The 18,665-nt window shown below is 46.6% G+C and overlaps 1 protein-coding gene and 1 long non-coding RNA gene across 3 annotated transcripts in view; one reads left to right on the top strand and one right to left on the bottom strand.

Moving 5' to 3' along the window:
* The window catches only part of LOC118318411 (ephrin type-B receptor 1-like), an 82,647-nt gene that overhangs the window by 6,582 nt on the left and 57,400 nt on the right, over positions 1 to 18,665 (bottom strand). Inside the window, exons 14-19 of the mRNA XM_035648045.2 lie at positions 13,086 to 13,333; positions 9,807 to 9,874; positions 9,212 to 9,359; positions 7,049 to 7,198; positions 741 to 937; positions 462 to 620 (exon numbers count right to left, since the gene is read on the bottom strand). Coding sequence (XP_035503938.2) covers positions 462 to 620; positions 741 to 937; positions 7,049 to 7,198; positions 9,212 to 9,359; positions 9,807 to 9,874; positions 13,086 to 13,333 — 970 coding nt within the window. The remainder of the gene's footprint in view (positions 1 to 461; positions 621 to 740; positions 938 to 7,048; positions 7,199 to 9,211; positions 9,360 to 9,806; positions 9,875 to 13,085; positions 13,334 to 18,665) is intronic.
* Positions 13,264 to 18,503, top strand: LOC118318414. Of its 2 annotated transcripts, none has more exons than XR_004795713.2 (3): positions 13,264 to 13,401; positions 16,624 to 16,746; positions 18,250 to 18,503. It is a non-coding gene; the product is annotated as an uncharacterized LOC118318414 (long non-coding RNA). The 2 variants fall into 2 exon arrangements; XR_004795712.2 differs by having other exon boundaries at positions 13,272 to 13,420.

Genomic DNA, 18,665 nt, shown 5'->3' with positions numbered 1-18,665 from the left:
GACACAGTGACTGCGACAATTTTTATATACAAACCAAAAACGTGATTTGAAAAGTTAGGGTGACCTTGACCTTTGACCCCCAAAATCGAATCTGTCCATCCTCGAGTCTAAGTGAACGTTTGACCCAAATTTGAAGACATTTTCCTAAGGTGATAGCGAGATACCACAAGACTTAGACGGACGGAGAGAGACTGCCTGAAAACATAACCCCTCCTGCGATGGCCGCCGCTGGCGTGGAAGCACAAAGAGGAAGAGGGGATGCGAGTGAGTGAGCCAGACAGAAAAAAGAAAAAGAAAGCTCGAGGGAGACAGACGGGCGTGCACATGGACCAGCAGTCAGCCGCCGAGCTGCCCTGCCAGTCCTCCAACCAAACAAGAGGCCGACTTGGCAGGCGAGGCGCGGCGGGAGACGCAGGCAGACGGACTCAGAGACTCAGAGACAATGCAGTGAGAGGACCTACTCGGCTGTGATTTGCGTGACGTGCGGCAAGGAGGTGAAGCCGGAGCCCAGGAAGGAGTCTCGATACTGGGTCATCTTCAGGGCGGCCAGCCAGTCCTCGACGGAGCTCACGCTGCTCAGGTCTGGAGCGCCGCGGTCCAACAAGGGATGATGGGGCGGACTGGAGAGACGGGGACACAGGCGGATATAGGCTTTAGAAGAAGGTGTCGAGAGAAACGCCGCACCACCGACAGGGAGGCTTTTGTTTTGCGTGTGTAGATGAGTCGGCGTCTCCGCTCACCCAGGGGCCACGTTGCTGGTGCCGGCTTTCAGCGACGCGGGGTTGCGTATCATTTTGTCCAACATGCTGACGATGTCGGGGAACTTTGGCCGAGCGTTCCTGTCCTTCTGCCAGCAGTCCAGCATCAGCTGGTGCAGCACCACCGGACAGTCCATCGGCGCCGGCAGCCGGAAATCCTGCTCTATGGCATTTATCACCTGGGGACACGGAGAGGGAGAGAGAGGGGACATAAGGGGACGACAGAGGGGGAGACAAGTGGACGCAAACTGTTACAACAACGCTGAGGAATCATGGATCTCTTCGTAATCTCACCCCACATACTACAGTAAAAGCCCGCTATACTCAATGTCTCACAAGTTGTCCTGGTGCCCCCGAGTGAGATGTTTAGCTTCCATTTGCGCGACCTGTTATTAACCGATTTGAGACACGCAAGTGGGTTGTGATGTCCGGGGGGATTCGGTCGAATGATGAAGCATGTGATAAAGAGGCCGTTCGCTTAGTGAGAGAGCGAAGCGACATCCACAACTAACGTGAAAACAATCTCCGTCCAGATGAGCGTTTTAGCTCCGCGGCAGAGGTGATCTCCATTCATAAAAAACACACTTGACCATTATTGTACGCCGGGCACGTGCGTGTCCGGTGTAAACAGGAAGTCGATACTCTACAACAGGGCAACTTTGGTGATAGGGAGGTCCCCGAACATGTTATCCTCACTACCAGAGGGCCACATTTTCATCAGTAGGATTCTGTATCCCCATCGTTCTATTAGCCGAGTAAAGCCACTCAAGTAATGACTACAACTAAATATATAACGGTAATCAAAGTTTATTTTACCAACATCTCTATTTTTCATATTCAAATGCATTTAGTAATATCCCTATTCAGAATAAAAAAGCTTCCTCAATCATCGAACTCGCGACCTCTCTTTTCCAGTTTTCTTTGTCGGCCGCATCGTGTTTCTCTTTGTCGCGTGTAGTTGGCATGACGGGCAACGCCAGACGAGGCCGCAGTTGCTTGGCAATAAGCCTCTCGCATTTCGAGGGAGCGCCCTCTAACGGTGGGAATCCGCTTTAAATCGGCCGCTATGCGCCTGTGAAATCAACAATGAATTGACGTGTGTTATACATTTGGAAATTGACTCGTGGGCCGCACCGAGTGACGACACGGGCCGGATGCGGCCCGGGGGCCGCCAGTTGCCCATCGCTGGTCTGCGATGCAGTTGTTTGACGAGGTCACAGTGAGTCTTAGTGAAGCTGCCGATCCGTCAGTTTCTGCCCATCCAGACTGAAATTCTGCCCCGGTGTTCTCAAACTGAAACCAGGCAAGTTAGCGATTCCAAACTTCCCAGTTTTAAGGGTTCGAAAACCCTCCGGAGTAGTGCGGACGGTGCGTTTGAAACCTCTTTCAGGAAGAGAATGCGTTAGTGTGGATGTAGCCCGAGTCTCGGGGGAACTGTAGCCGACAACACCTCCATTCAAATGTAAAAAGGGGATGTTTGCCTCCACCCGCACCCCCATCACCCACACGCTGTCGGATCACGAAGAGCAGCAGAAAACGAATACATTCAAACCATCCACGGCGCAGCTTTTGTCATGTAAAGTAACTGCAGCGTGATGAGAGAGCGAGCGCCTCGGACCCGGGACGCTGCTCCGCTGCAGCAGCTGCAGTGACGGGCTTGTTTTTCATAGAACTGCAAGGTTGAGCCGTTTGCCAAAAAATCACTTTATGTACGTCTCCCCGACTGCAGGCTGAGTTTCACATTAAAAAAAATGTTCTCATGCTTCACCAGAGCCGATAAGAGATGAGGATCTTTGTTTTTGACACATTTGACAAATACCAAGAGACGGCAGAAAAAAACTTTTCTTTTTCTGTGGTTTTTTTTCATTTTTTTTTTTTTGACAAGCCCACTTTCTGGTCTGGGGAGATATAAATGACAGCGGGAAGAAAATATATATTTTTTTAAATCTCGTGATAGGACATCAATAAATTCCGCACGTCACGGTGTCCGTCCGTGATGCTCAGGATATTAAAGGGATTGTATCAGGAAAAAAAAAAAAAGATCCAGCGTTGCGTCCAGCTGGGTGTGGGGGGGGCGGGGGGGGACTTTATACTTCTGCTCTCGTGTTTTGTCACTACAGTTAAAGGATGGCTCCCGTGAGACTTTGCCCTGTTGTTTTCTTGACAGCGCATATCCCGACGTTCATTGCCGAGCAGCGGCGACATCTGCAGCCGCCTCTGAGAGTCGAGAGGGGTCGCTTTTCACACGGCGGAGCGTCTGAGGGCCCTCCTGGTGGGCAGCGCATGGTATTTGGGGAGGACGAGGATCTTTCAAGGTTCATCGGTGAAAAACTTTTCCGACAAGAACTCTCACTGGCATTTCATGGAGGTTGGGCTAAATGCGGCAGCGCGCCTTTTGGGTGCAATTATCCCGCGCGTCGCGGAAATTCGAAACTCCTTCAGCCGAAAGAGGAAGGAGCCGCCGTGCCCAAACCAGCGGAAATAATCAAAGCAAGGAAATGTCGAGTTCAGGGATTATTGTCTCCAATTATTTCTGCCCCCCCCCGTGCCAGAAATACTTTCTCCAAACAAGTCCCCGACTCTTAATGATGACAGCTGTAATGTTTAAAAACTCCACATTGTGATTGGTCCCGATGGCAGCGCCTCACACGGCCTGTGCACGTGAAAGCTTCCAGACAACACCGCTTTGGTGACTTTTTTTGCACACCTCACGTATCGAGCGGCTGTGACGAGAGTCGTACGAGATGAGGCGCACGCGCACATTTTGAAGAAAACGCAGCGTTTCATTTCCTCCTGGGGGGGTCTTCTCCCCCCACAGCGGCGCACAATGGAAAAGCCAAGAAGAATTTTTTTTTTCTCGATTTGATCGATTTTTGTGGCACAACGCCGCTGGTGCCTGGTCGAGTGTGCGTGCGCGGGTAAAGTTGAGTGGGGGAGGTCGCGAGGGAGAGCGCGAGCCAGTGTGCAAAGTTTGCGTATATGAGTGAAACTGCGTCAGAGGTTTTATTATTCCAGGCTCATACGGATAACGGCAAACGCGCCGATACATCCACTGGGCACAGAATGAGAGTTTTATTCGCTAACACTCGTTAGAAATGACTTTTTGCTCGCATATCATTTCTATCCCATGTGTCATTTACACCTCAAGTTGCTGGCTAAAGATTCAGGCACATGCGTAGAAATACTTTATGTGATGTGGTAAAATGAAGCATGATTAGTCCGTGCACTATTTGAGCAGTCGTGACGGAAAGGCCAAATTTGAACAATAATTTAGTTGAGGTCATCGAAGCCTCTGCGCTGACCTCTGCGCTGACCTCGGCGCTGACCTCTGCGCTGACCTCTGCGCTGACCTCTGCCTGTTTCTGGACTTCATCCCGTCAGCCTGACTTTGTTGGTCGACCTGAAACTAGTAATTAACTCCCCCATTGCTGCCTGCGATTTAAGCTTCTGAGTCCAAATTTGCTCTGCGGTCTGACTTTTGGTGCCGCTGCCGTGTTTTTGCTCACCAGGATGGAAGTGCCTCTTCTTGTAAAAAAATTCAAAAAATGTTTAAACTCAAACCGCCGAAGTGCACGTGTAAGCCTATTTAGCGGGTAAGCCGAGTGGGGGGGAGAATCTGCTGCGCTTTCCACGAATGCATCGCTGGTGATTCGCCTGCTCGCCGGGTGAACTCCGCTTGACCCCCCCCGACACACTTTCTCAGGCTTTGTGGCACAGAAATTCTCTCTTAAGCGCCGCTGTCAATCACGACGGCAGCGAGCGCGGTGAAACATCACAGGTCTCTTTCATGATTAATTCATGTCGAACACAGCACCTGTGGCGGCGCCGCTGACAATTTCAGCATGCCGCGCTCTTTGAAATGGAGTGTGTGTGCGCGCGCCTGCCTTTATACACGTGTAGTTTAGGTGTGTGTGTGTGTGTGTGTGTGTGTGTGTGTGTGTAGTGGGAGTTTTAGGGTGTGAGGTTCATGCATAGTAAATGCCCCAACAGCTCCTCGTTAGCTACAGTAGTAAGACACTTTCTCCGTCATTATACGTGGTCTTTGCCATTTTAAAACGGTCTCTTTCATTATGCTGACTCCCTGCCATTACCGCTGCACAGGCTGCTTCTACTACAACCGGGGGGGGGGGGACGAGGAGAGCCAGCAGGGGGGAGGTAAGAGATGGGGAAAGTGTGAAATAAGGGGAAAGAGATGGTTGAGACGATCTGAATGTACTTGACGGGGGAGGGAGGGGTGGGGGGGGTGGGGGGGGGGGGGGAACTGTGCTTTGCAGAGAAAAAAAGGAGGAATTCCTTTGCGTGGAAAAATGTGTTTCTGTCCCTCAGCTGCGAGGAGATCTCCCCACCGGCTACGTCCTTCATCAGCGCGAGAGCTGAGCGGGCCGAGGACTCGCCCGAGTCACCGAGGCCCGAGGGCGGGCTGACCGTCGGCGAAGCGGAGCTGGGAGGGGAAAGACGAGACAACAGCTCAACGCCACATCTTCCCTGAGAGAGCTTTACTCGAGCATATTCCCCCCCCCCCCCCGACGATGAAAGCAACTGAAACCTACTCCGCGGCGCATTTTTGGCAAATTTTCCTGCTGCAAAAAGAGATTTTCATTTCAAGAGTTTCAAGCGGAGACAAAGCGTGAGCTCGTTAAAAAAAAAAAAGTCCCAGGCTTCTCCGTGTCAGAGACGTCAGATGTAGAGTTCGAGAGGGCGAGAATTGGGATTTAGAGGCCGAGTGCTTTGACGTGGAGTTGAGTGGCAAAACGAACTATAATCTGTGTATATCACATTACGTCTTAGAAATATAAAACCGACAAATATATATTTATATTTTTTTAAATGGCAGCGATCCAACCTTCTGGAACCTCTGTATGTATTGTACTGTATGTGATCTGATCCCCTTTAGGTACAAACAGGAGAAAGAAGAACGGATCCGAGACAGGTTATGACGTCCTGTTAACACGAGAAGAGCAGAGGATTGTGCGAGTGGTGCTTTGAAAATTGCTCATCATATCTAGTGTTGAAAGAAAAAAATGGGATACATGTCATTTCAAAACCACGTTATAACAATGTAATGACGGTGTTGAATAGGCCCCAGGGCTAAATTATTAAAGACTGTACTGTAGTATTGATAAGGTCCGACCAATGTCATTGGTTCCACCCTGTTCCGTCAACTGTTCCCCATCCAGCTCCCTGTCGGCGCCCGTATGTGGGGGAGGGCAGGGGCCAACGCCCCTCCCACACTGCAGCTCCGTGCACCACTGCGTTCACACTTTACCAGAGTTGATAGTGACGGTGCTCTCTGCCACATGTGAGACGAGTCTTTCGCCTGCAGGACTGGAAACACGAGTTATCTGTCAAAAAACGTCAGGCAAAGTCCGGCACATGCAGGGTTTGGCGACCGCCTGGCTTCAAGTTGGATCCGTCGCCGCCCCGGGAACAGCATGTGATGTGTGTCTGTGTGTTCATAAATCTAATCAGAAATGATCAGAGCTTCATCTGTATCTTCCTCATCATAAATTCATTGTCTTAGATTCAGACTACACTCAAGAGCAGGGGGCGGATTTTAGTGATTTGGCGGCTGCAGGCAAACTACCGCGCAGGTAAAAAAAAACAATGCTGCTGCAGTTTGCTTCAAGAGAGTCTTAATCTGTATGGCAAATAACAAGAAACAATGAGAGTAATCTGTTTACGTAGTGGATTGATAAGCAGGATCAGGGAGAGTAGTCGTACGAACGGATCAATGTAAACCACACCCATCCCTGGTGAGGCCAGGGTAAAATGAAAAGGTGTAGAAATGCTGCAGCAAATTGATCGCACGGTGAAGGTAATTGGAATAAAGTTGTCGGGAAATACTTTATTCCCCCCCCGCCCCCGAAGAAAGGATCAGCTGCGGAGCGAAATCCTGACGCCTTCTGGTCTGACGTTCCAGGGAACAAACATTCCTGTGACACTTAAATTGATGTCCTCATTCTGCGGCTTTCCTTGACATGCAGACCCCCTGCTGCGGCGAAGGAAACAAACAAGTCACACCTACAACCCACACACGCGGCCGCACGCAGGCACACACACACACACACACACACATGCACACACACTAGAACGACTGTGTGCGACTAAAGAAAATGTAAATGTACCCAGTCACGTGCAGCCAGAGTGAAAATGAGACATCAATGACGACAGCTCGTTATTCTTGTCTTTCTTTATGTCTCTCTCTCTTTCCGTCTCTCTCTCTCTCACACACACACACACACACACACACACACACACACACACGCGCGCGCGCGCGCGCGATGACTTACATCTTGGTTGCTCATGTCCCAGTAGGGTCTCTCTCCGTATGCCATCACCTCCCAGGTGACGATGCCGTAGCTCCAGACGTCCGACGCCGACGTGAACTTCCTGTAGGCGATCGCCTCGGGAGCCGTCCACCGCACTGGGATTTTACCCCCCTGAGAGGACAGGAAGAGCCGAAAGGAGCGGAGGGAAATGGAGAAAGACAGAAAAAAGAAGAACATGTGCGTACTTACTACACAAGTCACCAGGTGCTAAACCGAAGGCGTAGGCGGCCCATATGTCCGCCGCGCTGTGTCATGAACACCAGGGTGAGGACTGGATTATTTAGAATAGTAAGGACAATCGTAAAGTTACATGGCGCTTCACGGAATAAAATAGACGTACAAAGATAACAAATAGATGGAAAACAGACTGAAGAACACACACAGCAATGAAATGAAATAGAGCTGAACAGATAAAAGAACAACAAAAGAGCAACTATAAAAACGCCAGTCCGATACAGGTGAGCCGCTCCAAAGCGTAGGAGCTGAATCGATTTCATGCAACGTGTACGCGGCCGCCTGTGTCCACGAGTTATCCGCGGCACCCTTAGCATCACACACAGTCTTAGAGATAATGCTAGATATGATATTTAATTGTAGGTAGAGAGAAGACGGAGCAGGTGTCGGCAGTGCAGTGAGATGGATAACACACCTGTTCCGCAAACAGGTCTTTTCATGTTTCTTGTCTTTTATAATGAGCAACAAAAAAAAAGCAGCAACTAAACAAAAGCTTTGTCCTCCTGACAGCTGAGTTGGGAGTCTCGGAGAACAGGAGCCATCGCTTGGGCTTCATTCTTCTAGGAATATTTTACATCTGTAAACCACAATCTTTTTACTCTTTTAATACCTAAGGTCAGTCACACAATGCCTCCCTACAGACTGCTTTTATTTTTCAGCCAAGTGGATCTGTGATAATGTCCAATCCATCCGGCGCTCCGGCGTGTGATGATGGATTTCCTTGCTTAGGCATTCATGGTCCCCACAGATTGAACACTAGTCTTATTATGGACGCTGAGAAGTGGAAGCGAATGTCTGACTGTTGGCTCTGGAAAAATGAAAGCAACGGTCTTGACACAGTTCGGGGTCGGGAGGTCACAGAAGCTATTCAGCCATCCAACCAACAGGCAGGTCTGATGATGAAGTACACTGGCCCCTTTCAATGACCTCTGACTTATCACACGGTGCCACCATGAGGGTGAACGGTCCCAACGCTTACAGTCACGATCACTAGAACTAATGAGTGAAGGACTGAGAGAGGGATCTGCCCGATTAATAGTCGATGGGGCTTGAGGGAAATCATCCATCCATCCATTGGCATGAGCGTTTATTCTTTTAGAGCTATGGGGGTGGGGGGTGCAAATCCCAGGCGACGTTGAGTGACAGTCGGGCAACACCCTGGACAGGTCACCAGTCCATCACAGAGCTGACATATAGTGACAACCACTCACACTCACATTTACACTAACGGGCAATTTAGAGTCGCCAATTAACCTAGAATAACCTGCAGTATGTATAGTGGGATGGCAGGTCCCCTTCCAACGAGACTAGAGATACAAAAAAACAACAAGTGGATCTGAAAATTGGCAAAAGTTGCTGTTGCAAGATTTATTGTGTCCTATTCTCCTGCTGTATATAAGATTAATGCCCCCCCCCGAACTGTAGACGTGTTAACATGCAGTACCACAGTGCAAGTACCAGGATGTACCCTGAGGATGATGAAGCACATGACGAAAGGTGAGGCCGATGGTGTAGATGAAGAACTGAGTCTGACACTTTCAAGTGTCCACGGACCTTCCTCACCTCTCCTCCACCTTCAGGACAAACTTTGTGTTTATTGTCCCACTGCTTGTCAGGATCGGACATTTGCAAAGTCATCAGTTTTTTCATTGACTCATCAATTTTTTTTTCCCCCTAACGAGTGTTAGGCATAATACTGTAGCTTCATATTTATGAACGTGAGTAAATTAGAGTCCCCAGCCTCCTTATGAGAATTACCATGGTGACAAGCAGGCAGTTTGCCATGTTTTGTCTACAGTAAGACTCCAGCAATTGTGTGTGTGTGTGTGTGTGTGTGTGTGTGTGTGTGTGTGTGTGTGCGCGCGTGCGTGTGTGTGCATGCGTCCTTACCAGTGAGCTGGTGTAGGTGGGGTCCGACGCGTCTTCCTCCAGATACCGTGACAGGCCAAAGTCGGACACCTTACACACCAGGTTACTGTTGACCAGGATGTTCCGAGCCGCCAGGTCCCGGTGAACGTAACTCATCTCCGCCAGGTACCTGGTAACATCAACAGGATTTATTGTGTGAATGTGTGTGTGTCATCTGTTGCCAGCAACCTGGGCTACTATAAAAGGAGATGGGATTCAGTGCGTGTGCGTGTGTGTGCGTGTGTGTGTGTGTGTTTGTGTGTCGCCAGCTACCGTCGATGAAATAGGAATCGGATTAAATGTTTGTGTACATGAACACGTTGGTGTCATCACAGCCAGATACCTGTATAAAACTCTGATAAGATCTTGTGTGTGTGTGTGTGTGTGTGTGTGTGAGTGTGTGTGTCCCACCGACTACCGTCAATGAAATAGGAATCGGATTTAACGTTTGTGTACATGAACACGTTGGTGTCATCACAGCCAGATACCTGAACATAACTCTGATAAGATCTTAAATGTGTGGTATCTCTGTGGTATATGTGTGTGTGTGTGTGCGTGTGCGTGTGCGTGCGTGTACCTCATTCCAGACGCGATGCCTCTGAGCATACCAACCAGCTGGATCACTGGGAACTGGCCATCGTTCTGCTGCAAAACCATGAACCGTGAGGATTATTTTTTTTTATTTTCTGTTATCAAACTTTTTTTCACGCTATAGTTATTTGCAGAAAGTCTAGCGTGTGAGAAGATACAGTATCTGTCAGCAGGTTCACCGAAAATGCCGTGAAAGGATCTATAACAATACAAAGTTTGGAAGAAAGTACCCTTTTCCATTCGGCTAATGGAGAAGTGACTGCGGAGGTCATATCGATTCTGTTAAGCCCTTTGATTGTGAGTTAGTGTTGCGGCCCCTTTCACTCTGTGTGATTTCGGGCTGCCGGAGACGAAACGGTTGGCAATAACCACAGACACGTGGAAAAATCTCTCGGCCATTAATCCAAAGATTGGTCGTTCTAGATTGCACCGAGAGATTTAAAAGCCTCGGAAACCGAACGCTAGCCTGCAGCAACATACAGACAGTGTCAGGAAATTTGGGATCTCAGAGTGTGTGCATTTTACTGCCCGTGTCCACAAACCAACCAATCAAAATACAGCAAGATGTGATATAGGTTTTACCAGCCAATTTTGTCAATGACTTTTAGGAATAAGGTAAAAAAAAAAAACGTAACTCATGCTTTTCTGTAGCCACACCCTCCTCCTCCTCCTCCTCCTCTTAAATACAAAAAAAATATTTCATTTGTTGATATAAGGTCATATTTATCGGGATTTACATCCTTACCTACAGATTTTGTAAAAATTTAAAATACAACAACAACCAAAAACATGCAGAAGTTCTGATTTAAAAGAATCAAATTCAGCTTTAGGCTAAACATTTTTGGTAGAGAGAAAGATTTGACCCATTACTTCATGCTGCACGTCTATAGTGTATCACGTACAGTGGGAGATACAAGTTGAAAGTAATTAAATAGCGCGAAGTAAGTGGACCAGGGCCAAACAGAAGTGCCGTTAAAAACAGGCCTGTTGTTGTTTTTCTGTCCTTTGAAGAACGGCGCAGCTCACGAAAGACGATTTCGAGGTGAAGTAATTAAACGAGGACAGATTCCGCGTCGGAGCCTTGGATGGCGCTGGTCGATGTGCTTTTAACTGTCCCCGAAGATATCCTACACGCGCGTAACGCCGCATCCGCAGTGATGCCTTGCCGTATGTAAATCAGGTGGATATGAAAGGAGTGCGCGGGAATAATGACAGTCGTTAATTCGACGGGGCCATTGCTTTAACCTAGTTGAGTTTACAGATAAATCCTCTGAGGTCATATTTGAAAAAGTCTGTTTTTATTATGAGAACATTTTCCCTTTTTTTTTTTGTTTTTTTGGGGGCGATTTCACTCTTTTCACCTTGAGACCCCACGGCCTCTCACAATCCCCCTGACATCCCCTGACATCGCCGCAGTCGAAGGTGTGCGTGTGTCTATTAATTCACTTTGTGCATCAAACCGTGCCTTTGATGCTTCTCTGGCCTAATCCTCTGCAGAACCTTCGAGCTGCACGCGCGCACACACACACACACACACACACACACACACACACACACACACAACCCGCATTGATCCTCTGGGTCCTGCGCCCGCGAGATGGTCACGCCAGGACAGCAACACCGCTGAGATCGATCATTGTGTTTGTGTGTACGCGCGCGTGTGAGTCAGCGGCGGATCTCGGAGTCAAAAGGGGTCACGCTGTGAGCACGGAACATCAAAGAGCTTCTCTCTCTGTTTTTTTTTTAGAGACGCCTCGAAAAAGGAGGGCAGCATCAAAGACGCGGACCGACTGACGGCCGGACGGGCGGGCAGGATGAGGAGGGAGGAAGAAAGAAGGAAGGTTCTCATTCGGTCTTGATGTTGCCTTCTCCAGAATCTCCCAGTCCTCCTCTCATCATCTGCATGTTCTTCTTATTATTATTATTATGTGCATTCATGCATGCGGACTCCGCATACTGTAAATGCAAAGTAGAGTCCTATGCAAAAGTTGTCGGCTCTTTACATTCGTATCATCATCTGACAAGTCCCAAACTTGTCCCGCAGCTCGACAAGCGCCTCAGACCCCCGATGTTCATCGGTGCAATAGAAACTGAGGATATTCACTTTCCTTAATAGCAGCTCCACTTTGTGCGTTTAAAGTGAAACCTGTGCCAGCCCCTCTGCACATGGGGCTGTCGCTACGGCGCCGAAAACAAACAGATTAGATCCGATTTGTTTAAGAGTCCCGTTTCGCGAAGCGACAAAAGGATCTCAACTCGTAGCGGCGGCTCGCTCGCTCGCTCTGAAGCGTTTGACCGAATCGCGCAGCTCAATCGTCCGGTGACGTGTGAAAGTAAAATAGCATTGACATTTATTCACCGCACGCTTTCCTCTTTGACGGTGCTCCTCCACACGCCTGCTGCGGCGCACATTCCTTGAGAGAAGAGGCCTCTGTCGGTTGCTTGAGGTTAACCTTGACTCTTTGTCTTTCAATGGTCTAGCAGTTTCCTAGTGAGCTTCGTGTGAGCAGCGTGAGGTCAGTCAAGAGTGTTTTTTTTCTTCTCTTTCCTGCAAAACGGAAATCTCTGTGTTTCGTTTCCGGAGTGCAGACCGACTCGTGAAGTCGCTCCGCCGGCAGACGACCTTGCGATGTGACTGAAAGCGAGAAAGTCGACCTAGACTAGCGAAGGACGTGTTTTTCTCCGAAAGCTCCATTGTGTGAGCGATGGGGTCCGGCGTGTTCGCACTCACACCTTTTGGTCCTTTCACTTCTGTAGTTTAAGATGAACCTTTTTTTGCTACAATTTCATTCATGAATATTTCAATTTTTATAGAGAAATGATTCAAAGACAAGTTTTTTCTCAGGGACGTTTTCATTAATGAACGAACTGTCAAACCCATTTTTTTTATATGTTAACATGAAAGGGGAGTCTCAGAGGCACCCCCGAATCACGGCAATCATCCCCACGGCAACTGAGCAAATTCAATCTGATGAGGACCAGGTGATGCATTACAAAATTTCCAGAATCAGCTCGACTGTTTAGGCACCGAGCCGGGGTACAAGACGTCACGCGTCTGGTTCTTCTGATTGGTCCCGTTAGAATTAGTATCATGGCATTTGCAGCTTTCATCCAAAATTGGTTACTGTATCTTAAGAACTCACAGTCACACTAGCGCTCTGCCAATATCCAAACTGTAAACAACCATTTTCCCATACGTAATAAAGTGCAGTAGTAAACTTATCAGGATACATCTGCATGTGTCGGTGTGATGTGTGTCGTTTACCCTGAGGAACGAGTCCAGAGCTCCGTTCTCCATGAACTCCGTGATGATCATCGTGGGCCTGCTCTTGGTGACCACGCCCTCCAGCCGGATGATGTTCGGTTGGTCGAACTGGCCCATGATCGACGCCTCGGACAGGAAGTCCCTCCTCTGCCTCTCGGAGTAGCCCACCTTCAGCGTCTTGATAGCCACGGGGATTTCTTTCTTCCCGACCGGCTTCAGGCGGCCTTTGTACACCTCGCCGAACTCACCTGACGCGAGGAGAAAACATGATGGGGCTGGAACTTGAAGCACTCGGTCCCAAGACCAAAATTACAAGGTGGAGTATAAAAATCCAGGTCAGTGACTCAGCAGGTAGAGTGCCTTGTTGGGGATAGTGTTTTCTTGGTATTCAAAATTCTTTGAATAAATTACTAAATAATTAGTTTTATTGAGGGGGAAATTATGACTTTATTCTTGTAAATTTGCAAATTTATTCTCATAATACTATGACAATTTTTTTCTTGTAATAGTACGACTTTATTCTGGTAATATTCCGACTTTATTCCTGTAAATTTATGACTTAATTCTCATTATATTATGACTATTTCTTTTTTGTAATAGCATGACTTTATTCTGGTAATATTCCGACATTATTCCTGTAAATTTATGACTTCATTCTCATAATATTATTACAATTTTTTTCTTGTAATAGTACGACTTTATTCTTGTAATATTACGACTTATACATTTACGACTTTATCCTCAAAGTCTCCAACTTTTTCCTCTCCCAATGTGGCCCTAATACTCCGTCGTAAATAATAGAGCAATTAGTTACATTTGTGAAATCACGATTCATGGTGTAAAATGGGTCGGCTGTGAAATCAGATCGTAACAACTGGCGAAAGCAAGGTAACCAAAAAAACCCACAAGAGAATAGGATCCGAACGCAGGCCGAGGAAGAGCAAACGCAATTCAGTGGTTTACTGAGAAAACAAATCCAAAAAACAGGAACAAAAGGCTTGAGGGAATGTGAGACAGTAGAGCAGCAGGAAAAAAAAACACAGGCAAACAAATCCAGAAGGCAGAGGCGAGAATCCAAAAATCCACAAGAAGGCAGGCGAAAGGGTCAGAATGCAGGAAGAGACGAGGAACCGCGACGGAGACGAACAGTTTGCCGAACGCAACACGCAGACGACTGGCGGAGGGAAAGACGAGAGTGATGAACTGAACTAATTAACAAACGAGACGCAAGTGACACACACACACAGACAGACACACAGGGTCAATCATTTCATAATAAAACAATAAAAAAATAAAATATATATATATATATATATATATAGACGTTATCATTTTAACATTATGACACACATTCAGGTTCCTGTATGTGAGGGGTCATGTGATGCGCGTTTTCACTTCTGATGTTACGCGTCTTAGTTTTAAAATGCTGTTTTTAAAGGAAAACACGAGTGGTGCGGATGTAAGGCCTCAGACCTGGGGGGCTGCTTTCTGTACCCCCCCCCCCCCAGCCTCACGCCGAGCAGCTCTGTCGGTGCCGGCGGAGGTGGAGGGGGGGTTTTCGCTCAGGGGCACGTTAAGGGTATGTCGTTTTTTTTTCGCAGACTGCAAAGAAACAAAAAACGGAAAAAATGAAAACCCCTCAAGAACTGTACTCGGGGATGAGAGGACGCCGCGTGGCAAAGAAGATCAAAGGGACAGTGCCATTATTTTTTGCGAGCGTATTTGTTTTTTTGCGAAAACTCAAACCGTCAGTCGCGTCTCGGCTCCAGCAGAGGAAGCCGGGTTCCGTCGTGGATAAATAAGACTGTGTTGAAACCACAAAGTTCATAAGTTCAACCCCCCCTGCCTAATGCACCTTCTTACTCTTATTTATTTGCCTTTTACCATCAGTTTTCTATGGCCCCTGTGGACACATGGAGATGCCAGTGTATTTCCTAATTAGGTCGAATTCTTAGCATTAGATACCCGGCCAAGTTAGATTGGACTAGTTAGTATATAGTCTCTGGTCCTGACATGTCATACGATTTAAGATAATGACATTAGAAGAAGGTCAAATTGAAGCAGCGGAAGGTTGAAACTTTTTGTATTTCAACATTGCAACTGGTTATGGTTTGACCACGAGAGATGCCCACATCTGTCAAAAGCCCAAACTGAGAAAACCCTGATGCCATGTCCGGGGTCTCAGGCGACTCTTAGGGCTCTGTGATGTTTGGTCAGACCGAGCTCGTGCGAAGCTGAAACAGTTCATTGTGCTTCCTAGCAGCCACACTGAAAAGGCGTCTGTCAGAGAGACGGGGGGAGATGCAGTATCATTTAACTATGGGGTTAAAAGAGAGTGGGATCCTCTGGTCTTCACATGAAAAGTGAAAGAATGATGGGATATAAAAAAAATTAAAAAACGGCGTCAAGCTGCTGTTTCTTGAATTGTTTTTTTAAATATTATCTCACAATAGTACATCACAATTCATTTTACTGTATATTGTACTATTTATCTGAATCTGCAAAGTATTGTGCGCAAGAGGAGCGAAAAAAGTTTATATTTCTCCCTCGTGAAATGAAGTGCTAAGCTGACACGGGCTCTGTGACTGTCTGGAAACTTGGGGAGAGGCAGGACATGACGTCCGCACTCCTCAACGCGCCGACTCCACCGCTGTCAATCATCTGGAGATGTTCCTGCTGGGCTCACAATTTTTTCGGACATTTTACAAGGGGGCGGTGAGGAAAAGTTTCCGGAAAATGACTGGAGCAACTTTTGTGTACAGTTAAGTGGCAGAAAATGGGAATATTTAGGTAGAGCACCTCAAAATTGTACTTACTGTAAGTGAAGTGCTTGACTAGATGTAGTTACCTTACCTCGAGCTCAGTTGATGTTGACGTGTAGGGTAAAGATTACAGCATATTGATCATGTGATGATTTTCTTTATGCACTGCCTTGTTTCTCGTGGCTGGTTACGATGTGAACATTATGAACCGTTTTAACCTCAATGAACGGGCGTTTCCAATGCGCAGAAGATTTCCCTCTCTGCGGCGACTCTCTGTTGCCTTTTGTCAAAAATAAACGCAGCCATGTGCTGCTCGGGGACGCGAAAAAAATTAAATTGAATATCACTTCAAAATAAAAGTCCCCATCCGAGAGATGAAGAAATAAAATAAAAATGGCTGTGTGAATAATGGATGAGTGACGGGAATTGGATGACAAGGCTGTGTCGTCCTGTCTCACTGTGATCTCTGCTCCACATCTCGCTGCTCATTAAAATATATCTACTGTCAGTGCTGTAAACTCGAGGAGGGAGAGGAATGATGGAGGGGAAAAACAAGACGGTGAGGATACGGGGAGGAGGGAAGGATATGAGACACAGCGCTTCTTCTTTTTTTTCTAAAATAGAGGAGGTCAAGGAGAACCGGCAGAACTATGTATTGGATTTGTTTGATAATCTTGTCTTAAATCTACGTTCTATGTAAATATACTGTACTCTAAGTAAACCTACGGATCTGTCGGGTGAGATTTTAATTGCTTATTACTCTTTTACCTGTACAGGAAGTGTTTCAGGACTTATTTTCAGTCGGTGATTGTGACGGAGGACACGTCTTACAGTGGGAGTAATAAGGAAAGAAGAGAGGAGAGGGGTGTTTTCACAGGGGGAGAGGGAGAGAGATTAAGGTGAGATATTTTTATTATCTCCTCAGGGTGCTTTCTTCTTTTTATCTCCCCCACCCCACAACCCCGGTGGTTTTGTTTGAGCATTTCTCTCTAAGCCAACAAACTCCGAAACCCCAGAGAGGCTGAATCATAGAGAGAGAGAGAGAGACAGAGAGAGATGGAGATAACAGAAATAATCAGAGAAAGGAGGGAAGGAAAAGCCATGAAGGTAGAACGGCAGAGATTTGAGCTTTAAAGGGCCACGTATCTCATATCATCCAGCCTCATATTTTCCTCCCCCCGCTGTCGTTTTCATCCCTCCTCTGTCACCTCTGGCTGAGGTGAGAAACCTTCCCGTGAGAGAAATAAAGCGAGAAACGGGGGCCGGATTACGGAAAAGCCTCTCGGAGTGGCTCAGCTGACCCAAGCCCAAAGCACATACTTGCAGCGGCGAGGGTGTCGATCTTGTTCGTGACCCTGTTTTCCACCCTGAGCTCCATGGCCTTCTAGGTTTGATTGGCTTTGGTAACATGTCAAGTAAAAACGTGTCTCCAATCTATAGGGCTGCGCAGTAGAACATGACGGTGCGCCAAAGACGAGTTATTGCTTCGATAGCAAGATAAAGCGTGGTATTAAAGGACACATGTTGTGCTCAAATTCAGATTCATAATTTTGATGTTGAAGTTGTTACTTAATAAGGCTAACATGCTCCAATCTTCAGTAAACACATCAGTCTCTTCAAACTGTCCATTGCTGCATCGTCTCTTTCAGCCTCTGTCTGGAACGCTTGGTTTTAGCTCCTGTCTCTTTAAGGCCCCACCCCCTCCCAATGAAGCCCAGTCTGCTCTGATTGGCCAGCTGGCCCCACTATGTTGAACCTACTTTTGTGTCATTTAATTAATGTTTGTTATATTATTCAACTTTATTTCTGCACCTTGTGTCGGGGGGCAGTATTCAATGTTCCAAAGTCATATTTATTGGAATTTACTTGAGCCTGTGACTGACAAAAACTTGGTTATGATAAGGATTAACTTAAAATTCTACTTTTAAGTACATAACTTAATAATGTTCTGGCGCAGAGCCTGAGGAACTTATTTGTATGTTTGTTACCAATAGTTGTTTTGGCATAATACAACGTTTTATCTGAGGAATACAACATTAATATTAATGATGCTATTGCTTTTGAGATCATTTGATGGCACCTTTTGCCTTTATGATATAAAAATGTTTTGGTTTCCAATTGCCAGTTTCTTTTAATACATGCAAGTGATGACTGGCTTAATTAGTGATAGCTGAATGAATTCCATTTTTTAGCTGCGAATAAATGTACACTGTAGTTATTGAACCTGTTTGTGACGATCTTATACACATGTTTTGACTATTTATATTGTATCTTTTATGTATTTCATTTCATTTTGTGGTCAATAAAGTTCATTACTGAGGGGTCAGTGGTAAAATAAGGCATTTAATCTTCTGAACTGTTCATTTTTCCCTCATTTTTTGTTTCTTTCCTCCTTTTTCCAGCCAGCAGATGAAATGCAAAAAAAACTCTACCCAACCAAAATATTTCAGGGGGAAGCTCTGGGACTCCATTTCACATCCAACATTTGCGAAAACATCACACAGCATTTCTACAGTGCTAGCGCAGATAGCCAAAGAGAATGCATGAAGACAGTTTTAATTTATTCCTGTGAAAGTTTTCTGCATGAATAAAACATCCCTCCTGACTTCAAAGCGGCGGGGAAAAAAATAATAAAGCAAAAAAAATAATAAATCGGGATTTGTGTGTTTCAAGATCTTTCTCATTGACAAAAAAGTTAGGCGGTCGAAGAAATTGATTAATTTACTGAGTATCGGCCGCTTCAAGTGACAGTTGGTCTCATTAAGGGAAACCGAGGTTTACTTATTTTAGCTCTCCCCTTTGAAGCAGTTCACAGTAG

This window comes from Scophthalmus maximus, chromosome 13, assembly GCF_022379125.1.
Source record: "Scophthalmus maximus strain ysfricsl-2021 chromosome 13, ASM2237912v1, whole genome shotgun sequence".
NCBI lineage: Eukaryota > Metazoa > Chordata > Actinopteri > Pleuronectiformes > Scophthalmidae > Scophthalmus > Scophthalmus maximus.
The sequence above is the reverse complement of the archived record's forward strand: the minus strand, read 5'-3'. Positions and strand labels throughout refer to the sequence as shown.